The 23,577-nt window shown below is 37.0% G+C and overlaps 1 protein-coding gene and 1 long non-coding RNA gene across 3 annotated transcripts; one reads left to right on the top strand and one right to left on the bottom strand.

The window, feature by feature from the left end:
- Nucleotides 1-4: 4 nt before the first annotated feature.
- LOC145232285 (long-chain-fatty-acid--CoA ligase 1-like) lies at nucleotides 5-23,085 on the top strand. Of its 2 annotated transcripts, XM_080096869.1 has the most exons (15): nucleotides 5-147; nucleotides 893-1,027; nucleotides 12,754-12,865; nucleotides 13,413-13,682; nucleotides 14,064-14,272; nucleotides 14,658-14,786; nucleotides 14,916-15,019; nucleotides 16,217-16,325; nucleotides 17,217-17,344; nucleotides 17,881-17,996; nucleotides 18,213-18,395; nucleotides 19,162-19,247; nucleotides 19,575-19,691; nucleotides 19,841-20,041; nucleotides 21,727-23,085. In XM_080096869.1, exons 1-15 carry the CDS (start codon nucleotides 103-105, stop codon nucleotides 21,862-21,864), a joined length of 2,082 nt encoding a protein of 693 aa, XP_079952995.1. In that variant the 5' UTR covers nucleotides 5-102; the 3' UTR covers nucleotides 21,865-23,085. The 2 variants fall into 2 exon arrangements, with proteins under 2 accessions (XP_079952995.1, XP_079952996.1); XM_080096870.1 differs by lacking the exons at nucleotides 5-147; nucleotides 893-1,027 and adding an exon at nucleotides 12,173-12,396.
- Nucleotides 9,818-11,262, bottom strand: LOC145232286 (uncharacterized). Its single transcript, XR_013860853.1, has 2 exons — nucleotides 10,495-11,262; nucleotides 9,818-10,143 (listed from the first exon to the last, which is right to left on the bottom strand). It is a non-coding gene; the product is annotated as an uncharacterized LOC145232286 (long non-coding RNA).
- Nucleotides 23,086-23,577: the final 492 nt, after the last annotated feature.

Raw genomic sequence — 23,577 nt, 5'->3', positions numbered from 1 at the left:
TTTATCATAAAATCTCTAAATTTTTAAGGGTAAATTTAGTTCAGGGCCAGGCTACCTAACTGACATATATTTTTAGTAAATCTGTTAAAATATTAATTCGTCATGTCGGATATTATGGAAAAGTATGTTACTAACTATTTAAGAGAGGTAAGTATTTGAATTTGCGGCTTTTGCAAAGATTTGTCTGAAACTCTGAATTCCTAGGCCACACTGAAATATATGCATTATGCAATTTATGCAATTTATGCAAACCCAAACTATAGCAATATAGTTTTCAATTCCTGCAGTAGACATAATCTATTCTAAAAAATTACACAATTAATGCAACACAGTTCATCAAATTCAAAAATCAAAGAGGTTTTGCGAAAATACACAGTATTGGTTTATGTTCATGCACTTTTTTTTTACTTGTTGCTGTTGTTGCTAGGGCATGTTTGTTGCTCAATGCCCGTTTTGGATTGATATATTTTAACATTGATAGAAAAATGTATATTTTTTGCTGCAGCATAATGTCATACTAGCTGTACTAAAATATAACATTTTGTAACAAACATTGCACCAACAATAAACTTACTTAACACCATTTAAAGAAAAATAATTTGTGCACTTTGATATCAATAGTAAATTTGGATTTTGTCTGTCTTTTACACAAATTTGGACACTTAAAATGTGATGCTGTTGTATTCTAAAATACACTAACAATTTTATATACACCACTCACCAGTTGCATTTAAACCAGCGTAAGGCCCCACAATGGACTGTTTAATTTTCTGACCTAATTTATATTTTTTATTGACTAAAAAAACTTCGAACCAATTATCATACAGCTTTGTTAAACTAGGATTAAAAAGCACTACTTAAACATATTTATTAACACTTGTTTAATTTGCAGCTTGATGTAATATCATGGATTGGGCTCAGTTCTATCGCCTTTGCAACGTTTTTGTGGTGGTTGAAAAAGTCAAAAGAAGGGAACGATGGTTTTAAATGTGATGTGGATCCTAAAAAGCAATCTGTCCATTGGGAGGTGTGTAATATTGTTTCAGTTGAATTGCTTAGTAACCTTTACTTGGAAAAACTTGCTAAATATGTAACCTAGTAAAATAATTATTTGTTCAGTATTTTGGTGTATAAGGGGGTAATGCTTTGTAAAGAATACAATGAACAAGTAGACATAAAGATTTGCCTTTTTCTGGAAATGTTTTAGGAAATTCTTATGCTAGTTTCTGTTTGGCCTGCTATGTCTCTTACTTATGAGTAGATCTATGTATAGCTGTCTGATGAAGCTAATGGCTAATTAATTGGTGTCAATAATTGTAAAAAATAGTGCAATTGCAGCTGCATACTTTCTGATTGTTTTGCTGTCTTGTTGGTCAATTGTTCTTCTCCCAGTTGACAATGCCTTAAAAGTTTCCATTGTTGCCGATGATGGATGTTTTCAGTTTCTATGATTACTTTCACTTCCTTCATTAGATTTCTGTCTCATGGATTAAAAACCACCATGATTCAATCCAACTTAAAATCATGTGGTTACAGTCTCGAGTAAAAATATTTAGTACACCTCATTTTACGAAAGTCAATACTGTTGTTGTTTTTTATTGTTTTATAAGGTTTGCTAGGTAATAACAGACATGTATAAATTAGGTACAACGATACTCAGCCACCCAAGGTTACAGGATCAGTAACATGTATGCATATGCAAACTTAAATAAACTTTGCACAAACTTAAATGAACTTTGTACTTCTTAATGTACACAGTAATTGTCAAGGTTTTTTTTTTACATTTTTTGCCCACTTGGTGTGACAAAATACTTGCATTGTTCTGGTGTATAAAGCACTAGCAAAATTACAAGGTTTTTAGTGGATAAATAACTTGCAGTCTGATGTACAATGCATTTGTGGGCCTAAATAAGCCACCTGGTTTTCAAATGTTTGTTCATTAATTGTCATGGTTTACAACTACAACAAAAGCTCAAAATTTATTTGTGGCAAAATATTATAAATTTTGTGTGGCAAAATATTTGACACATGTTGCTTGGAAGTGCATAAAACCCTAAGAATCACCTGACAAACTTTAAGCATTTTGCCTGAGGCATAACAGTGGTTTTGCAACTTTCAAACATGGTGCATATCTGTTTATCTTGTGGACTTGTGGTGTTTACTCAAGGAAGTGAACCAGTTCCCTTTCCAATTGATCTACAAAACAGCATGAGCATTGTTTTAACATAGAAATTGCCCACATAAAAAGGAGCTAATTTTTTTTTTAGAAAAAATTAGTAAATTTTGAGAGAATTTTTTAATGCATAAATACATATCTTTCTTCCAACACAGATTTTTCACAAGCAATTACAATTGCGTGGTTTCCCACACACAACAATTGCTGTTGTCCGTAACACTTATTAAAGCCACCGAATGCGTCGTTCCCAGACCGCATCCAGCACATGGAAACCATGTATTAAGTGGCAGTACAGCACGTTTCACACAAGCTCAAGATGATGCAGTTTCGTGCTTTTTCGCATTGGGATAGCTTACATTTGTTGCTTAGATAAGCAGACTTGCAGTAATGTTTGTGGACTTTGCAATGTAGAGAGCGTTAAAGTTTGAGTATATTCTGTTTATTGTTACTAGATCATAAAAGGCAAGTGATACATTGAGAAAAACGTTAGCTGACATTATGAGTCTTGAGTAGTTATTTTGAGAATACACGTGTATTTCGTAAATATACATTTGCCGTTATTGACATGTGACCGTAAGCGGCGACATAAATGGAAAACATGCTGTATCACATATGTTCTCAGTATAAGGTTGTTGTGGTGAGGGAAGGCTTGCCATACGAATGAATATTTAAACGACGGAAGTGTGTGAAACGCGTCTTGGACGTTTTTGAGGAGGATGCATATTTGCGTTATCCTGTATACGCGCAGCTCTATACACCGGCCGTATGCTCAGCGCTGCACCAAGGATTGTTTCCCCTCTCCTCATGTGACCTGACTACCACTGACACACATTTTGTTTTTAAATTTTGTCTGCAGTTATGGTTTTGTTTTGATTTAAAACACAATTGAGTGAATACTACGGTTTGGAAACTTATTTTTAGCGTCCTTGAAACGGTAAAAGATTCTATTTTTTCACGTGTAATTTCCTACTTTTCTGGTTTAAAGTTGTCCACGAGGTGGGGGTATTGTGCCTTCACTTTCTACTATAAACGTGGCAACTGATTGGTTGTAAGATCTTCGAACCCCCGCGCTTCTATGATTTGTTTGCCCAAAGGTTAAAACTATTGAAAATACCCTTTAGTAACCCCTTCCACGTTACTCAGACAGCCAAGCAGTCTTGGATATAGCTTAATTTTTTGAACTTTTTTTTACATGTCTTATTCCTATTTTTATCCGAATATAAGAATTGAAATCATTGTTTACTACAGCATTGTTTGAAACGGTTGAACGCGTTTTATGCGAGTATAGACGCCACATGAACACACCGAACAAACAAGGAAGCCTTCCAAGATGTTAATAAAATCCGCATATTTATTACATGTCGTCAAATAAAGGCTACGGCCGTGCCTCGTATGTTTTGCTATAGAGCATTCAAGCTGTGAGCAGACAAGGTGCTGTCGAAATCGTGTGTATCTTAAGCGATTCGTTTATTGTAAAGCGAAAATTATTTTTTTTGTCTGGTTGGTTTCGTACTGCAACAGGTTTTTGATCTACCGTTTTTTTTCAAGTTCTAAAAAGGCTATTTGCGTGTATTTGTATATTGTGGCATGTTTTTGTTAGATTGCTTAATGCCAGAAATACACAGCATGTATTTATTATGTTGTTGGCATGCATTTTTCAGATTGCCTAAAGTCAGACACACAGTTTGCTAAAAATTGGCGACTCTGTTTTGCTACAAACGGGTGTTTTTACAAGCCAACTTCCTGCTTTGGATTGTCACGATTTTTAACCCGTTCCGAACTAGTTGGCAATAAGTAGACATGCCTCGTGACAGCTCAGTATGCAAGTAGTATTCTGGCTAGTGTGAAAGCAAGATTGGTAGCAGGGCTGGTCTGCTTGTCGGTTGTGTGATATTTTATAACTGTTTAGGTAGAGGAAAGATTAAAAACTAATTTATTTCATGTACAGTTTAAGTGTAGTCTATTTGTTCCGAATAGCTTGGTAACACTTTGAGGGTTTAGCAACGTGCTTTGTGCAGCAAACTATGGCATTTTCCAAATAAGCTTGCAAGTCTTCTACAATTCGTTTAACATCTCAGAAAACTGGGTTTACCATTGCTTTTGTGCTAGGACACACAAGACTAGCTATTTTAACTGTTTCGCGATTATGCCCAATGACTTTGCAAATGCGGTATATTTTACTAAACTCGTTGGGAAACACCCTAGTATTAGTGTAACGTTTAACATATTGGCGGCTATAATCACTTGTTTTAAAGCAAATATTTCAGTCAAATATTCAATTGTCCTGTGGTATGGCTAGGAAATTAATACACGAAAGCGTAGGCCCCACATATGTGTTGTAAAAACGCAATACAATTGCTATTTATTTCCTATTCAGGAAATGCGATGCAAAAGAACTCCTTTTCACAGATGCCTCCTGTTGTAAGCCTATATGTGGTGTGCTGTTTAAGGCATTAAGGAATGTAGCGTTTAGCTATTCTCGCAGTTGAGTAAAGGTTACCGTAGAGCTAATGAAAGGCTTCACAGATCGCTGAGGCTACGTTTAGAGCAGGTTAACTGCTTACTGTTAGTCCAGTAATAAGGGTTTCTCGTTGTCGCAAGTAGTTACGCAATGAAATATTGTTACGAGATTCAAGTTTTTCCTTTAATTTCGTAAAAGTGTGGAATGGATAATTTGTTTCAAATTTTAATGCAATGTAAGAAAATAACGTTGCAGAAATGCATTGATAAACAGGCCTGGCTGTAAAGTTTTTTTGAAAAGAGTAAATTCAATTAACAGGCAATTTTATGTTAATCAAGAAAATTTTTTGGTCCTTTGTCAGCTTGCCCTTTTAACATTTGCTAAATGTTATACATATTCAGTTGGGCTTTGCCGAATTTGCATGTATGGTGTTCAAACATGAAATGCCTTCATGCAAGTATTGCGTGTTTGTAGGGAGTGGCTATACAAAGCACGGGTGTTTGCAATTGGCGTTTTGTCTGCAAACGTGATAGCTGTCTGCACTACATTCGCCAAATTCCTTGCGTTGTGTCTCATGCTTCGCGTGTTAAGCGGAGTTATACACAGCTTATGGTCAATTTTGCAGCTGTAGGCCTTTGGGGGTATAGTAAAGCGAAACAACTCCAAATTTCTGTAATATTTGTCACCAATACGTGTGTTTTAAGATGAATTTGTAATAGGACGCCCAGACAGTTTGGCCTGGATTTGTAAACTGATATTCTGTACACCATCGAGGGTCCAGACGTCTTTTTATGCTTGCCTTGTCAACCGTGTCGCCGTCTTTTAAGCCACTACGTTGAATCACAAATTCACCTTTTGTGAGTTCATCTGCGCTTGCTTGTGAGCATGTTATCTTGCAGCTAGTGAGCCCAGTCGCAGTCCTGGTCTTTTGCCGTATAACTTGTTTGAGGAAAATGATCCCTAAAGCTTAGTCTGCGTTTTTTTTTAAAGTTTTTTGTTTTTTAAGGCGCAATATAGATAGTTAAACGAAAAAAAAGCAGTGTTTAACTTGGGAAGGTCAAACAATACAAACTATACATTTCGTTATCTTTAGGAGTACCATTTGAGAACCTGTTCTGTCATACAATGTTATGATTGCAGTTTTTTTGTTTGCAACGTTCCAAATACATGGTCGTGGTACTTCATATTCTACCAACATTATTTTTTAACACCAAGTCCGCTGACCTAAGCAAACCCGTGAAAGGTTTTCGTTAGTCCGTAATTACCTCATGACATAAAGCAGTGATTTTCAAGTTGCTTTTATGAAAGGTTATGTTTACAAAAAAATAGTCTAAAATCTAGCTGAACAATTGAACACTTTGTTTTTGCTCAACTGGCAATTATAGACAACACATCCGACGTTTCGACGTCTCGTTAGGGGCGTGTTCATCGGGGTAATGTCAGCTACCCAACTCAATCGTTTTTATGTAAAGTTACCGGTTTAGCAAAACAGAAAGTTTAAGCAACATGTCGGCAATAACACTGTATTCATAGTTGAACACAGTACCACAACGATGTAGACACGATTGGCTTAGTACAACTTGTTGGACGATTTAACTATGTTGACCTACATGGTTTCCTGTAGTAAAACGTTGTGACGGTTTCAAATTCGTTCATGCTTAGCAAGAAACCTTTAAAACGAACATATTTGGTAATGGGAAGACTGCAAGTCAAAAATATTAACAAGAAAGTACCTGAAATGTACAAACAGTAGCAATTCAACTTATGCTCTACCTGGTGCTTTAGGAATCATAATACTTCGAAGAGACAGTTTGAATGGTGTTTAAAATAAGCGTCAGAAGTATGTCCACAAACAAAAGGCCTTAAGACTTCACGCGCTTTTTGCGGTGTTGTGCCAAGCAGATTTCTAGCCACTATTTTGTTAAGGCGTAAAAGTACACATAAAGTCAAAAATACGATATTTTGCTTGACTTTACATTGTCACTACGCGGAACGACATTGTTACCCCATAACCCGTGAGGTAACTTTCATCCGGAACTATACCAAGTATTTTGAAGCCACAAAAGCGCAAGACAGTTGTAACTTATCAATTTGGTCAGTAGACAAGTATAACTTCCGGTGAGGCAGTTACCATAACAAACTTCTCTTAGTATTTGCACATTTTGGTAAATTTCAATACCCTTGACTGCAGGAAGTTGGTAACAACCCGTCGTGTATAATGCAACTGCTCGTACAAGGTTTACGTCACTGTTATAATGACGTTAGTGTTGCTTAGCAGCACGTTATTGACATCTATGAGTCATAAAGATTAATTGTGATGTCGCGTTGTTTTGATGAAATGTTTTTTTTGTCAGCCCTGGCCATTATCTGAATGGTCACATTGCAGTTAATATGTAGAGCAGTGGTTTGTAACCTGCAGCCGTTTGGATTAAGAATAAAGTGTGGAGCGCTGAACTATTTTGTTGTGTTGCTGGCGAGCAGTTTGTTTCTGAGTAGATTAATGCGTCCGGTTCTTATTTTCACTACAACCTGATAATTCGAGTAAAACACATGCGACTTTTTCTAGTAGCCCTTAACTCGACATAAGCGTGTTTAGTACGCAACAGAGCAAAGTAAACTTGTGTTAAAACCCTAAAACGTTTCAGAAACTTGGCTTTTAAATATTAGGCCAGATTTTCAGATGGTAAAATTAACTATAGAAACCGGAAAACGAGTGTTTATCAGTTTTGAGTTGGGGCAGCTTTTACTATGGACACAAGTTTGCCGACAAAACCTGTTTGAGTCATGTTCTTGGTGTTTTGGCAATAAATTATTAAAACCGGCAGCTCACTTGATGCGACTCCTTTGGCGCTTTCCGGGTTTAGAAGAGGAATTGGTGAACAGCAAACATTAAACCTTGATGTTGTTTATCTCCACAAGGGGAAAATTTGTATCTACGTGACCGAGTTATCTATTGTCTGGTTCAGTGGTTTCCAAACTATGAGACATGAAAACATTTGAGTGGGCCACAGCTTTTCGAAATCGCAGTAATTTGCACTAAATTAAGCTGTCTTAATCATTTGTGATCTTTAAATCGCTTTTAAATTGCAACTGTATTTAAAATTTGTGGTGAGCAACACCACTATTTCGACTAAATATTAGGGCCACGGGACAAAAGTTTGGGAACCACTGCTTGCAGTTGTGAAGTTAACATGAGTAATACATACGTAAGTATAAATCCCAGACACATGCGTTAAATGTTCAGTGCTGGATTAACCATTAGGCAAAGTAGGCACGTGCCTACAGACCAGTCAAAAATCCAGGCCACTTTGAATGATTTGGCAACACTGATAATTCTAATTTTTTAGTTGGCAACCCTGATTTTCGGGCCACTTATAAAATGTGCCTACGGGCCAACAGACCCTTAATCCGGGGGTGCATCTAAAATATACAGGATCGCTTGGATCACTTGGATCGCTTGGTGCATTATTACTACAGCTTGGTGCGCCTTAATATAGCTTTGTGCACATTTATATCACTTGATGCACCCTTATATCGCTTGGTGCACCCTTATATCACTTGGTGCACCTTAATTTTGCTTGGTGCACGTTCACATCGCTTGGTGCACCCTTATATCGCTTGGTGCACCCTTATATCGCTTGGTGCACCCTTATATCGCTTGGTGCACCCTTATATCACTTGGTGCACCCTTATATCGCTTGGTGCACCCTTATATCGCTAAGGTACACCTAGCATTATAGAGTGATATAAAGGTGCACCAAGCGATATAAGGGTGCACCGAGAGATAAAAAGGCGCACTATAAGTGTAATAAACGTGCACCAAGTGATATAAAAGGTGCACCAAGTGTCATAACGATGCACCGAGCGATGTCATAATGCACCAAGCAATCCTGTATATTTTAGATGCACCGTCAATCCGGCACTGTAAATGTTACAACTTTTCTGAGCTTGCCTCTTTAAATTTATTGTTTCCGTGTAACTCTTGTACATTCAGCTTGGTCAATATTGGCATTAGCATGTCTTTAAATGTAGCTTAGCATTTAAAGGAATATTTATGAGTAACGAAGCGGTTTGTGTGTTGCTGTATTGCGTGTTTAAAATTGGAACTAAACTTTGGAAAACCACGACTATGGTTATGAATGTGACAGAATTTTACACTCACCTTAGTACGATGCAGTTTTCTGAAATCAAACAATATTGATTAGAGTTGACAATATTGTTTTTGGTCTGAGCAGAGCCACTATATTGACGTGCCTGGTCACTGCCGCCTTTTTCTTTTTTTGTTCTTTCTCTTAAAAGCGCCGCTCTTTTTCGACCCGTCTGCCGCTTCACGCTTCAGTTGTGTTACAAAAAGAGGTGATTCTGCACACTGTAGCCTGCAAGACGTTGCGAATTTTAGTTGGATGTAAGTTCTGTACTGCACGAAAAGCGTAATATGCTTTATTCTGATGGCGAGTTACATTGACTATAAAGCATGTAGTCCAACCGCAACACAGATAATTATAGAAATTATGAGAAGACGTTTGCTAGGAGTTGTCAATAAGTGGACAAAAGCATACTGTTTTTGATACAACGATGACTTTATTTCAACTACGATCCAAAGTTGAGAAAGCTCGAGCTAATGGAGCTTTGTTTACAAACCTTACTAATGAGATAAAAATGTCCAGTGAAAAAGCTTTGTGCACAGGGAAGAATGTCCCCCAAGAATATAGTTCTTAGTAAACTGCTCTCTCTATTACTGACATTAAAACAGGTGTGGCTACAATGGAAGTGCCTTTGCATAAACAGCAGGTATGTGATTACATTTGAGGAAGTGTTCATAGAAATGTATTTTCCAACTTTTTCTGTATGTAAGGGAAAAAAACACATCTAATGAAAAATTGCTGCAAGTTGATTCAATTGCAACACCTACAATCAACCACCAGAGATTTTGACCAACTTTTAGTTGCTACAAATGTTAATGAGGATTTGCAGTCATGGAGTGAAAAAAAAACTTGCAATCTTGAGTTCCTCATTTCATCATTTGAAAGTATGATCAGAAAATAATTTCGAATTGGAGGACATTATTATGCAATGCGATTGACTGAACTACTTGAGTGCTTCACAACAAAAGAGCACATGGAAAATGCCAATCAACCTCCTCTTGGAATGATTTGAGTTTTTCCCCCATGGTAATCAAATAAAAAGTGATCAATAAAACACATTTGTATTGTGAGCAACTAGTATGTAGCTAAGGTTTTCAATAAAAATCACACCCCTAAATCACAAATATATATACAGTATATGTCAGAAAAAAAACATATTAGCCCAACATGTAGCATACAAAATGTCCAACCCCTTTACAGGTAATTTTTAACATTCATGAATGAATAATTGCATGGATTCTTTGACTGAATTCATGTACATATGGCTTTTTACTTCAGCAACCTTGTGCACACACACTGCCGAATTATGCTCCCTGTACATCCTGTGATTTCAAATGCCAACTTGTGGGCGTGAAGCATTCCTTAAATACAAACAAAAAAGAGTAATTAGTGAATAAAAAGCAAAACATTTCTTTGCACAAAATTTAAGAATCATGTTCTAAAACATGTCTGCACAATGTCAGTTGTAATGAAAGAACCAAAATATTTGAATCTTTAGGCATTTGATATGCTTGGTGACTGTGGTCTAGGCTTTAAAACTAGACCATATAGATTTTAACTACTAGGGATAACACCAGTTGTTGTAGTGTTGATTGTTGTTGTTCATTCCAAAAGCTATTGAATGCCAATTTTACTGAACTTTAATTTCCAAACAGTTCATGTATTTTATTCGTAACCTAAAAACCTATGTAGTTAAGTTCAAGTACACATACCTCTATTGTAAAAATGTGTGAAATCATTTTGTTCATCATCATCATCAAACACAACTGGATTATAAAACCATTCAATCTTGACTTGCAGACCATAAATTGTAACAACACAAAATGTTTACAAAAAACAGTGATGCATTTATGTTCAGTTCTTGCTTATATTATCAAGGTGACACATTAAAAAATGCAAAATATTTTTTTCTTGTGACCTAAAGCTAAAGGAACATTTAAAAATAAATATAGCAATGTTTAAAGAAGAGAAGTATAATACTTGTGTGTGGCAATAACACACTATCATTTTAGCTAAACAGTAACAAAAACATGTAGGCTGGCAGCATATGCAGCTGGCTATATAGCCACAGTTTGCCCAAATTAGGCGTAAACCAATACACCATGAGGCAATGATGCACCTCATGTTACATCGTCTTGTGTGAAGGAAAAAGCCATTTTGTTAGGTTCATGAAAAAACGAAGAAACAGCTCGTAAGTGATACGTTTTCCCAGTGCATCTGCAATGTGCATACTGTACAGTCAATTGCAGCTTATTTATTGGATAATAAGCACTAAACCACTAAATTTTTAATAAAATTGTGAAAATTTAGTCAAAAAAACTAAAATATTTCTCCAAACGAGATTTGTTGACATTTTTCTTCCTCTGTCTCCTGCCGAAACACACGCTTGAAATGGAAAATTGTTGATGCGTTAAGTAACACAACTGGACCGTGACGCGGCAGACGGGTCTGATTGGTTAGAGCAGGAGTGTCCAGGCACGTCAATATAATGGCTCTGGTCTGAGGAAGACACAATTGCGTTTAGCCGAAAATAGCTGCGCAACGTTGAAGGGTTCTATGCAGCGCCCCAAAAAGTGGAGGGCACAACTGGCGGATCGCGGCTTATGCGCTGCAGCTACATCGTGTGCAGAAGTATTGTATTGTCAAGTGGATGTAGAAAGCCTCTTCAACTTATTTACTGCCTTATTTAAATAAAATCGTAAACAGATGATTAACAAGCATGATAGAAGAACACACATACAATAGTTTTTGCAACTTTAAAACGCTTTCAATTGCAACTAGTTACAACTTGCCACATAGACAAAATCAGTCATGCATCAAACTCAGTCAGGCATTAGTAAAAGAAAAACTATTGAATTTAACTTGAAAATTTTTTGTTAACAATCGAAACCCAAGCGATGTAACCGAACAATTTTACGCTTCAACGACGATTTAAGTTCAACGTCGCATTTGGAGCATAAAATTACGTATCGCCTGGGGCGGGAACCAGCTCAAAATTCTTACCATGTTTCGGAACTGAAACAACTTTTAACTTCGTGGTTGTGGTGATTTACATGGGGAGTTTGGGACCACAGAGTTTCTGTTTAAGTCAAGATAGTCCTGATTTATTAACAAATTTGTAAGGCGAAAATTTTTTGCAGTGTTAAAGTTTGTGAGTTCGCTTGATTAAGAAACGAAACTGCCTTAGAGCTTGTGTATGGTGAATGCATTTAATTGCAGACGTTTCAACAATCACTGTTGTTTTCCTTAGTGCAAGAAAACGTCTGCGTCTGTGCAATAATTGCAGAGTGGTAAAAGCAGTTTAGTTTTTGATCCAACTCTTTCTTGTCCTGTGTTCATTATTTTACGCTTGACATTTCGCAAGCAACAGTGGCTAGTTTGGTTTACGACATTTCTTTCGCATTCACAGCCAGGTTTGTTTAATGCTTTGACGTTTATATAACTGCGTAACAATGGCCGAAGTTGTCGTCGCGTCACAGAACAACCAGCATTGTGACGTCACTGAGGATATGCAGAAAGCCGATAACGGTAACGGGAAAACCCCTAGTGCGGATGAGACTTTGAAAGCAGTTCCCATTTATGAATTGGTCCAAAAACAAACTGTTCCTTATGGTGTAAGTTCCAAAAAAGACACTACATGTTTTTCAGCAAAAGTTTTATATCATTGAATTTTTTTTTATGACATATATTATGTAGGAGACATATTGCTTGTTGTGTCATTTTGGGATATTGTTATGTCACAGCACATCATACTTGTGACCATTTACATGAACATTAATTAAACTGTTTGTTAAAGTCTCGAAGTCTTAGTGGTGAAAATCTCCTGTCGTAGGTTCGAATCCCACCACAGGCTAGATTTTTCTACCCAATGCTTTGCCATATGGTGAATGTTTGAAAGACCGGCTCGATTTAGTATAAAAGGCCTTCAATGAGCCTGGCGTACTTTAAATATATCTTTATGTTTTATGCAGAAGGAAGACGGAGTGAGGGCTTCACCACTGATGACAGGAGAACCCCTGAAATCGCTCGTCAGTGGAGTTGAGACTTTACATGACAACTTTCTACACGGTTTTAAATTGTCAGGTAAACATGATGCTTCTTATATAAGTGAGGACTGAGACTCACTGAGTAGATTGTTGTTGTTTAAATGACACAAATGACCACATTAAACGTTAAAATAAACTTGTTTGATCACCTGTTATGTAAAATACAAGTTGATGCCCTCCTTCCACATTTTAGGTTAAAAGCAAGGTGTTTTGTTTTCTATTTTTTTATTTATTTTAACTTTTTAAGACAATCAAAAATCCCGCTCTCTTAACGAAAGTCGCACGAGATACGCCAACCCGCCCGTTTTTGGTGGAAAATAACTTAAATCGTCAACCAAAAATGAACTTTTAAAAACTCTGACCGAAAATCACCGTTTTTGACCTAAACCGACCTTTGGCCCTTAACCGAAAAAGATCGTTTTACTCTTAGTCCACAAATGACCTATTTTAACCTTTAACCGACTATGACCTATTATAACCTTTAACCGACTATGACCTATTATAACCTATAACTGAAAATGACCTAATATAACCTTTGACTGAACTTAACCTGGTTTGAATCAAATCATACTTTGTGTTTACAGAGGGTGGTCCGTGTGTTGGATGGCGTCCCGGTCCCGACCAAGGTTTCAAATGGCTCACATACCAACAAGTTCTAGATCGAGTTCAACATTTCGGCTCGGGGCTTCTGCTGGAGGGCGCTACATCCGACCCATCTCAGTTCATCGGTATATTCTCGCAAAACCGGGTCGAGTGGAAAGTTGTGGAGCAGGCTTGCAACTCTTACTCCATGGTTATTGTGCCTCTGTATGACACGCTCGGGCCTGAATCGGTTCAACACATCATCAACCAGTGTAAGTACCCATGGGAACAGTTTTACCCAATATCTGGGTGTTTAAACTTGCACTCCTGTTGTTATGGGCATCCTCCATAAAGGGAACGTATATGTTTTCCTTCTAGCTCTGACGTTCGTTGGTCCTTTTACATCTGGAAAGAACGTTTACACGCATGGTATCGTTGATGCGCATTTTGATTGATTCCGTAACTTGGAAACTATTTTCCGTTTTTGCTTGCTTAGATGACTTTGGTGTAAAATTTTCTAAATCCTGTTTTTATGACATAAACCGACAATATTTATCCTTTCTTACACTTGACTGCGCAAAGCTAGCTTAAAAACCAGCTTTGGTCATTGGTTCGAAGGTTAAACAACATTTCCTATTTTTTCTGTTTTTCAGGTCAACTGAACATTGTGGTTGTGGACAACTGTACCAAGGCCACGACCTTGCTCACAGGGGTCAAGGAGGACAAATACAAGGTCAAGCTCATCGTCGTCATAGATGATGTCACCGATGACGTCAAGCAACTGTCAGAGGAAACCGGCGTGAAGGTTGTGAAAATGGCGGAAGTGGAGGAACGCGGGAAAAATGATCTGAAAGATTTTGTCGTGAGTTTTATTAAATGATGTTTAATCTGATTATTTCAACTCAAAGTAAAAGGTTAAAAAACTATCTTTGTTTTATAATCGGATCCAATTACTAAAAAAGAATAAAAAATTAAAAAAAATAAAATCAAAAGTTTAAAAACTATTTTTGTGAAGGGATGAAATTAGTAAAAACTATGTAAATACGAAAAGAGTCAAATACAAACAAATTAATATGCAATTAAAAAAATACTTAATGTTTTATAATCAGTAATGAAAATAACGTTTTTAATTTTTTTTTTCTTCGTTCATTCAAGTCTGAATATAGTTTTAAACGTCTAAATGCGACTAAAGTCAAGTAAATGTACTGGCGCTTTTGTAATTGACTGTTCTTCACTTTTATCAACAGCCACCGAAAGCTACTGACCTGCATACAGTCTGTTACACCAGTGGAACTACAGGTTTGCCCAAAGGAGCTATGCTCAGTCATAGGAATGTCATTGCAAACTTTAACGGAGCCTTTGCAATCGGACGAACGGTAAATAATTGGAAAACAGTTTATGCTTTCAATTAAATATTTCCAGTTTTTTTCAAAGTGGGAATATGCAGTGGCCTTATTTATAACTGGTTAACATTAAATCTATAAGTACGTGTTTCAAATTTGCAGAGTTTCCTTAAAATGGGTAAAGATGACGTTCACATCTCATACCTCCCACTCGCCCATATGATGGAGAGAGTTGTAGCTGCGCAAGTCTACTCAGTCGGCGCAAGGTGGGAAAATGATATGGTTACCTGTGACCGTGTTTCAAAACTTTAATAACTGCGTTAACCGGTTCGCTGATCCCAAAAACTTTAATAACTGCCATAATTGTACTGAATGTTATCCGTAAACAAATGGTTTTGTAATAAACATTTTTACAAGACGTGCACACAATAGTTAACCTCTAACCAGTGGTGGGATTTAGCCGGTTCACACCGGTTCTATGGAACCGTCTCACGAAATTTTATGAGATCAGCGAACCGGTTAGCGTTACTGGTTACTGTCAATTAACCGGCTGAAAAACATGGCTTTGTGATAGAACGGGCTGACATAAAGTTTGAATCCCACCACTGGGTATAAGTGCTGTACAAGTTGGCACATGTCAAGTAAAGACCAATCCAACTTCACATGTACAACAGTACAACAAAAGCTCCACAGATTTACAGAACACAAAGTTATAGTTGACGTTGTTTGTTCAATGCAACAACATTACTTGTGGTGACCTCAAAACATATAAACATGGTGTTTTGTTGGAAACGGTAAAGCGCATTTCATCTTTCGATTTTGTATCATAGGATTTTATTAGTGAATGTAAATGTGACCTTGGGGCTATGAAATCAAAAAACGACACAAGATACGTGAACCCTTTGCACTAAACTATTGTTGTAAGCTCATGTTGTGATTTCGGCCTTGTGAAACTGTTTGGATCACAATGAGTTGACTTGATACTTGCAGTGAAACTTAACAACATATGTTTAATGTGTTTAACTTTACCCAATCGAGCAGTACAATACATAGGCTCTTTTTACGGGTTATTAACTTTTTGTCATTGTTACCCCAAAGAGTAACGTCATTGATATAGTTTAGCCTTGGAAACAAAAAATGATAAGCTATTTTATACCAGAAAGTTTTCAAGTAACTCATTTGGCGGTAATGTTTCACAAGTGAAGAACCACTGCTCTACTTGTTCAAGCCAGTACAGTAAATATAATTTTTTTATGGTTCCAAGTATTTTATGATTCTTACCCCAAAGGGGCCCTGATTGATTGTATTTGCACCTAAAACCCAAAAAATGAAAATCAAATTTATCCGTGAAAAAAATCAAATTATCCATTTAGGGGTATTTATCGAAAAATAAGGCAAGAACCACTTCTATATTCGTTCTCACCAGACGCTTTTTAGTACACGCTGCCTTTTTTTCGTTTCAGTATCGGATTTTTCCAGGGTGACGTGAAACTGTTGCTAGGCGACGTCGCAACATTACGTCCAACCATCTTTCCCATGGTTCCAAGGTTGATCAACAAGTTTTACGACAAGGTAACGGGTAGAGCTACTAACACCATAATGCACACGACACCCAAAGTCGATTTGGTTATATCTCCAAAAATGCTTACGGTTAGGGCTATTAGGGTCGGGGTAAGGTATTAGCACTTAAAATTCAATAAAACTAACCCCAAAAATTAGTTACTAATGTAAAAAAATTAAAAACTTATTTCCCAACCCAACCCATTTATAGCCGCTAAATAAAAAAATCAGCTCTTTACGCCCCCTAATCGACTTTGGGTGTCGTGTGAGTTATGGTGTTAGTAGCTCTACCAAGGTAACGTAGGCGGCGCACTGCGCATGCGCGGTGCCGTCAGTTGTTCAACAATAAAATTGTTTAACATTGATTTTACCAGTAACGTGCTAAGATTAACTCTTATGGCGGTTAGGTTTATAATGACCAAGTTTCTTGATCCCAGCAACAAATGTATGTTCATCTTGCATTTCTACATTTTTAACTTGCTTTTTTGGCGGTCTTGTGAATATAAAAACTCACAACAGTGTTAATTTACAGTAAATCTCGGTTAATCCGGACCCGTTTGGACCAAAAAAAATCCAGATTTGGCAAAGATCCAAATTAACCGATGTCGATCAGTCTTAAGTCTTACCACATTACAAATCATTTGTACCTCAAGTTTTGTCCAAATTAGGCGAAATAACCGAATCCGGTTTACCGATGTTTACTGTATATATATGACAGTGTTAATGTTCCTGTACATGTTAAAATTGTCGATTTATGTCTTTGCAAAACGTCATTCGTCCTTAATTTTGAAAATAGTAACTAAATAGACATAAGGTTAATTATAGTGTTCATCCACCAAGCAACCAGCTGGGAGATTCTGTTTCAAGTTTAAAGTACATGTATTGCATGTTATCTTTGTGTAGATTTGGGCTGGGGCGTCTCAATCTTTCATCAAAAAGTTTCTTCTGGAGAAAGCAGTGAACGCTAAACTGGCTAAACTCAAGCAGGGAATCGTTACAAGAAACACTATATGGGATAAACTCGTATTTGGGTAAGTTAGAAAACGATTAACGTGCTGATTTACAAAATAGGCTATTGCTGCCAGGCATAATGTACAACCAAGTATTGCTCATCCAGCAGTTTTATTGTAAACAATCGACGTTTCGACGCCCTATACCAGACGCCTTCATCAGGATAATGACATAACTTGCAGGACAAAATTCTTATAAAGCGATAGGGCGTCGAAACGTCGATTGTTTACGATAAAATTGCTGATTTACACTTCACTGGGAATTACACAAGCGTTTGGTTTTGCGGTTTGCCCATCTTAAACATTTAGTCAGCTACAACTGTACGACAACTGCAACTGAACAGACTGAGTGCAATGCCATGGACAAAACCGGTCATACACGAAACTGACCAAACAGAAACTGTCATATTTAGCTGAGGACAAATCAATTTTTTACATTGTTTTTAGTTTTACCTTTTTGACGACTTTTTTAATTATCTTTTCACATACCAACCATTTAACATATTTAATACTTTAATGTGAAACAAATTTTTATTTCCAAACATTTGTATTTTCAGGAAAATCCAAAACATGATGGGGGGTCGTATTCGTCTTTGCATAACAGGGGCAGCCCCCGTTTCAATAGACGTCATCAACTTTATGAGAGTCGCTCTTGGGATTCCGTTTTCCGAAGGTTTGTAATATTTATTCATTATTCGTGTTACGGTCTACATTTAAGTTACCCATTTCCCTTCTTTTTAAACAGGAAATGCTTAAAAAATGTTTAAACTTTCCTTTTCTCCAAACATTTTTTACAGTTGACTTTTTTTATGAACTGTACCTTAATCTTACGGTATGCGGTCTCTTTGCTTAACTTACAAATCTTTCCTCTTTCCAAATCTTTCTTCAGGTTACGGTCAAACTGAAGCCACCGCTGCTATTAGCATCACTTTACCAGGAGATTACCACTCGTCAAGTGTTGGAACTCCAGTTTTATGTAATGTTATCAAGTTAGTCGATGTCCCGGAGAAAAATTACTTCGTCAAGGACAATAAGGGGGAAGTTTGTGTGAAAGGAACTAATGTATTTCAAGGTACAATTACCATTTCCGTTTGTTTCGTTTATTGCAGGCTGGATTCTAAACCAGGGGTGTGCAACCTTTGTTGCTGTGGGGCCAAATATAATTGCCAAAATTTGATCACGGGCCGCACCTGTGCATAACACAAGGTGATTTCAATTTGTTGCTTACCAAATATGCTTAACTACAAGTAAAATTCGCATTTGATTCTAGTCACATATTGCCAGGTTGCAGAAAAATAACATTGGACGCATTAATCTGCTCAAAAACATATATAAGTTAGACTCATTTGTCAGTACATTTAAAATCCAAGCGTCTCTGCGGGCCGCACAACCTTTAATTAAGGGCCGCATTTGGCCCGCGGGCCGCAGGTTGCACACCCCTGTTCTAAACTCCAAATATTATAGTTACAGAAATGTTTTGATTAATCGCAAAAAAATGTTAAAGTTTGGGCAGTGTTTAAATGCCACCTAAAATGCATAGCCGAAATCCGATGCTTGATGAATTCACTTTATGGCGTTAAACTGCTTGTATGGGGAAAACAAAACGGTAAACAGAACGTTAATCATGGACAAAATCGAATGGTTAAATATGATAGCCGAATTAACGTGAAAAGCCATGAGGTTTATTCTCAAGTGTTTTGGTAAATGCTAATCCACCGTCAGTCGTGTTACGTCCCTTCACACACACACATAAAACTTATTAACTGGTCCGTGATACGGTTCCGTACATGGTAAAGTAATAAAAACTTCCAAAGCTACATGTTACCGTTTATTTCCAGGTTATTATAGAGATGAGGAAAAGACGAAGCAAGCATTCGATGAGGACGGTTGGCTTCATACGGGGGATGTAGGGATGTGGTTGCCTGTAAGTGTGAATCAAACGAAATTTCTTTTGTTAAATACAAATGTTTATTACGGTGACTGTTTGTTGGATAAATTTCTTATTTTGGAACACTATGTAAGGGTCTGTTCATAATTTTAATAATAATGTGGTCGTCTGTAAGTATATAACAAACAGATATTAAAATATAGTAAGACTTCGTAACAGTTCCGCGTAGAAGTCGTTACTGCAAGCATTGAGCTATTTTGGAACAGTATACACAGATCAAAACGGAATAAACAATGTTTAATCTTCAAATCAAATGAAAAATCCCTACTTAGAATTTTACCCATTTACATATTTATCATGCAGAGTGGAGCTTTGAAAATCATCGACCGTAAGAAGCACATTTTCAAACTCGCACAAGGAGAATATATTGCACCGGAGAAAATCGAACAAGTCCTTGTCCAATCGCCAGCTGTTGCACAGGTGACGTATAACAAGGGATTATCATTCGCATAACCAAAAGGGGGTCAATCACCTGTTCCGTCAATGGTTCAAAATAGCTACGTTTGTGGGCAATGTACAAATGTATTTCACACTTAAGTCTAAAAGTCCAACCTCCTATATTTTCACAGGTGTTCGTGCACGGGCATAGCTTAAAAGCATCAATCGTTGTGATCGCCGTGCCCGACCCCGAAACAGTGGAAGCTTGGTGTGCGTCACGTGGTGTGAAAGCAAGCTATGACGATTTGTGTCAGAACGAAAAAGCGAAAAAACTTATTCTGGAAGATTTGACCGCCGTTGGACGAAAGCGTGGTCTCAAGTCCTTTGAGCTGGTCAGTAAAGTTACATGTTTCATAAGCTTTGTCATAGCGACAAGACATTGGCGGACCAGAGGTGTAAGTCGGGCCGCGTTCGGGCTTAGGTTTTTTAAACAAAACGGACATGATTCGGGCCTGACTTTACACTCTGCGTCAGTATTTTTATGGGTCCCCTTCTATGAAGGGGACACATATTGTTTTTGTCCGTATTTTTTTTTTCTGTCTAACGCTGGTTTGTGAGACGCGTTTGGTCAAGAAAGAGTGCTTCAAATTTATTCAAATCTGGACAGATGTTAGTTATTAATCCAAATTTGATCCTCCTGAAGTTTGACCCCAAATGACCCAGCGGTTCACCCACAGGCCCCAAAAACGTAAAATTTTTAAAACGGCTGTACTGACTAAAGTACTTCATTTAGGAGTTATATGCTTTGTTGTTTGGTGCAATATAAGGTATTTCAAAGAATTTTGTACCTTAAAAAAGATTTACCCATTTTCACCCCTTAAACCCCAAAATATTCGTTTCTGTCTAGCGCTGGTTTGTTAAATGTATTTGGCTAAGAAAGGGTACTTCAAATTTATTCAAATTTGCACAGATGTTAGTTATTGTTCCGAATTTGATCCTCCTGGAGTTTGACCCCAAACGACCCAGCGGTTCACCCACAGGCCCCCAAAACGAAAAAAATTAAAAACGGCTGTACTGACTAAAGTACATAATCTGAGGGTTTCATGCTTTGTTGGTTGGTGCAATGTAAGCTATTCTAAAGAATTTTGTAACTTTTTATTGGATTCACCCATTTTTACCCCTTAAACCCCAAAAGTTGGTTAAGTTTTTCCTTAAGAATCTAAAAATAACCAGGACGTTTGTTAACCATAAATCCGCACAAACGCGCGTGTGGGGACCCATTCGTTTTTGCTTGCAAAAACAATCATATGTTTAGATCAAATGTTGTGTATAGTAAATTGGTAAATATCGCATAGAATATATAAAATGGAAGTATATCAGAAAGCCACCTTTCTAGTTTTGAATACATTTATGTAGTTGGTTGCTGGACCTGACCTAATGCCAAACAGCCCTAAAACGCCTTGTTCAAGATCAATTGTCTATTGTGTTTGTTGTCTTAGTCTTTCCTGAGGCTTCAATGTATAAGCCTGTCAATCAAACTTTCGTTCCTAAATGGGCTTCTCAGAAACGATTCGAGTTTCGGGCTTGTACTTTGGGATTTGGGCCCCAGTTTCAGGCTCGTTTTTTGGCGATCCAATTTTTTTACAACTTTTTGTACTGCCACAGACCCATTCATCAGGCTGTGACAATTTTAGTGGTGCAAACAAGCAGAAACGTCAAAAAATTTTGAGATAAAGTAGGGTGCTCAGTTTTCAAGGCTCCGTGAACTACTGTAATTGACGACCCATCCATAATGAAGCACCGCTGTATAAGGAACCCAGCTTTAATGAGACTTAATACACTGCGCCGATGGCACTACGGTTTTTAAGCAGTTGCTTCACAATTCCTAATCCAGTCCCTTCAACTTTAAGCTCCCTCAGTATTCCATGGAGCACTGTGAACAAAAATATAGATGTGCACGCTGTGGCCATTTTTGATCCAGTACCTTTGATTTTGCGAAAACACACTCAAAACTTTTGTGCGTAATAAACATACAAACTCGAACCCTAAAAAAAATCTCATTTATTTTCATACCCAGCCCAAACGTATCCATCTGTCAACGGAAATGTTCAGTGTTGAGAACAACCTTCTCACCCCCACTTTTAAGTCGAGGCGCCCGCAGCTTGAAGCTCGATACAACGAAGAGATTGAGAAACTGTATGAAGGCTTGGAGTGAAATTTCACCTTATAATGGCAGAGCTGGGGTAAATGTCTTTATTAGTCACTTCTCGTTGATGTAGCAGTTGGTTCTTGCCTATTTTGTGGTTTGTTGCCTAATCAATCTGTTTTCTATAATTTAACTGCATTTTTTACTAATTTACTGGTTACAAAAAAAAACAAATCTGTTAAAAATTCCTGTAAGAAATATACTTGCCCAGATAGTTAATTTCCTCCTATTGTATATTTGTTTGTGGTGTGTGGTAGTTTGAGAAAAGTTGTAGATCAATTTGTTGATGTGATGTGTGATAAAAAAAATGTTAAAACCCTTTTCTTCTCTTTTTTTATTTACAATTACAAAAAATTACTAAACTACAGTAATAGTAGTGGGGGGGGGGGCTTTCCTTAAAAGTTTTTGTATAAAATCTGCAAAAAAATAACAACCAAAATATTAACTAACACTAATTCTCTGAAAAAATGTTTGAATACACCCACTCTAGTGAAGTTTATTGTATGTTTCTGTTGCATTAAAATATTGGCATAATTTGTTTGTTTATGGCCTTCATATGTGTTATTTACATATTATGCAACACTACATAACATTGGTTTCAAATTGGCTGCAAACTTAACCCTAAAAATTGACTCATAATAATAAAATTTAAACAGGCAAGAACTGATTAATTTCAGTTTCGGTTGCCTACCTTAAGGACAGTATATTGATTGAATCTGGTTTGAACCATATTTTGTAAACTACCTATACTCGATTTTTACAAACAACCTCAACAATACTTGGGTCATTTTTCGTTCCATTTTACCCAACGTCAAATTGTGTTTGACATACTCTTATTAAACCTCTGTTAATGGCCAAAAACGGGAAAAATGCTCTTAGATGTGTGATCCTTCTCTAAAAAAATAAAACATCTTGCATGCAGTCCAAGTTTTAATGATAAGAAGCACAAATGACACGTCTTTTGCAATGTAACATTAGAATAAGCACTTAGAAACGGATAGGTCATTCCAATAAAATGCCAGTGTTCTTACCATGATCATAAATTGTTGGTTGTAAACATTGTAAAAATTTAGTTATAGTGAATCGTGTGCGTTTTCTTTCTTTTTCGGTTGTTATTTTCACAAAATTCGAACCAAAACTATAATTGTGTTTGTTTCTAATTTTGCTATGCAAGTGTCATTGTTACGTGGAAATATTGCTTTGTGATGTAATAAAATGACAAACCCTTGACATTAAAACAGTTTTACAAGCTTTAGCTGAAATGTTGAAGTCATCTGTACCCGGTTTCGAAGAAAATAGCATAAAAATATAGCCTATGCTTGAGAGCAGGGAAAAAGGACGCAGACCACAGACAAGTTGCAGTATTCATCATTTATTCGATCGTAAGTCGCGGCGTGTGGTCATTTTTTAATCCTGCTAGCCCTATTTTCTGCGCATTTTTAGCAGTGGTTTCGGTTTAAATGAAACAACAAATGGTCTTCAGAAGTTCCAATGCCCCGACTAAAGTGATAAAATAACTCAAGGTTTTCGCTTCAAATACTCCGGCTTATCAAAACAACCTGTATGCGTTTTGCCTCGAGCCAACTTCTGCGATCCAATGGCTCAATGTTCTGATAAATTTGTGCTTCATCAACTGACAGCATTTTCAGTGCTTGCATAAACGCTACCTCGTACAAAGTTTTCCGAAAAAAATCCACAGTGTTTATTCCGATTTGCAGGATT

Source organism: Phallusia mammillata, chromosome 6 (assembly GCF_965637545.1).
Source record: "Phallusia mammillata chromosome 6, kaPhaMamm4.hap1.1, whole genome shotgun sequence".
NCBI lineage: Eukaryota > Metazoa > Chordata > Ascidiacea > Phlebobranchia > Ascidiidae > Phallusia > Phallusia mammillata.
This window is presented reverse-complemented; position numbering and strand designations above follow the sequence as displayed.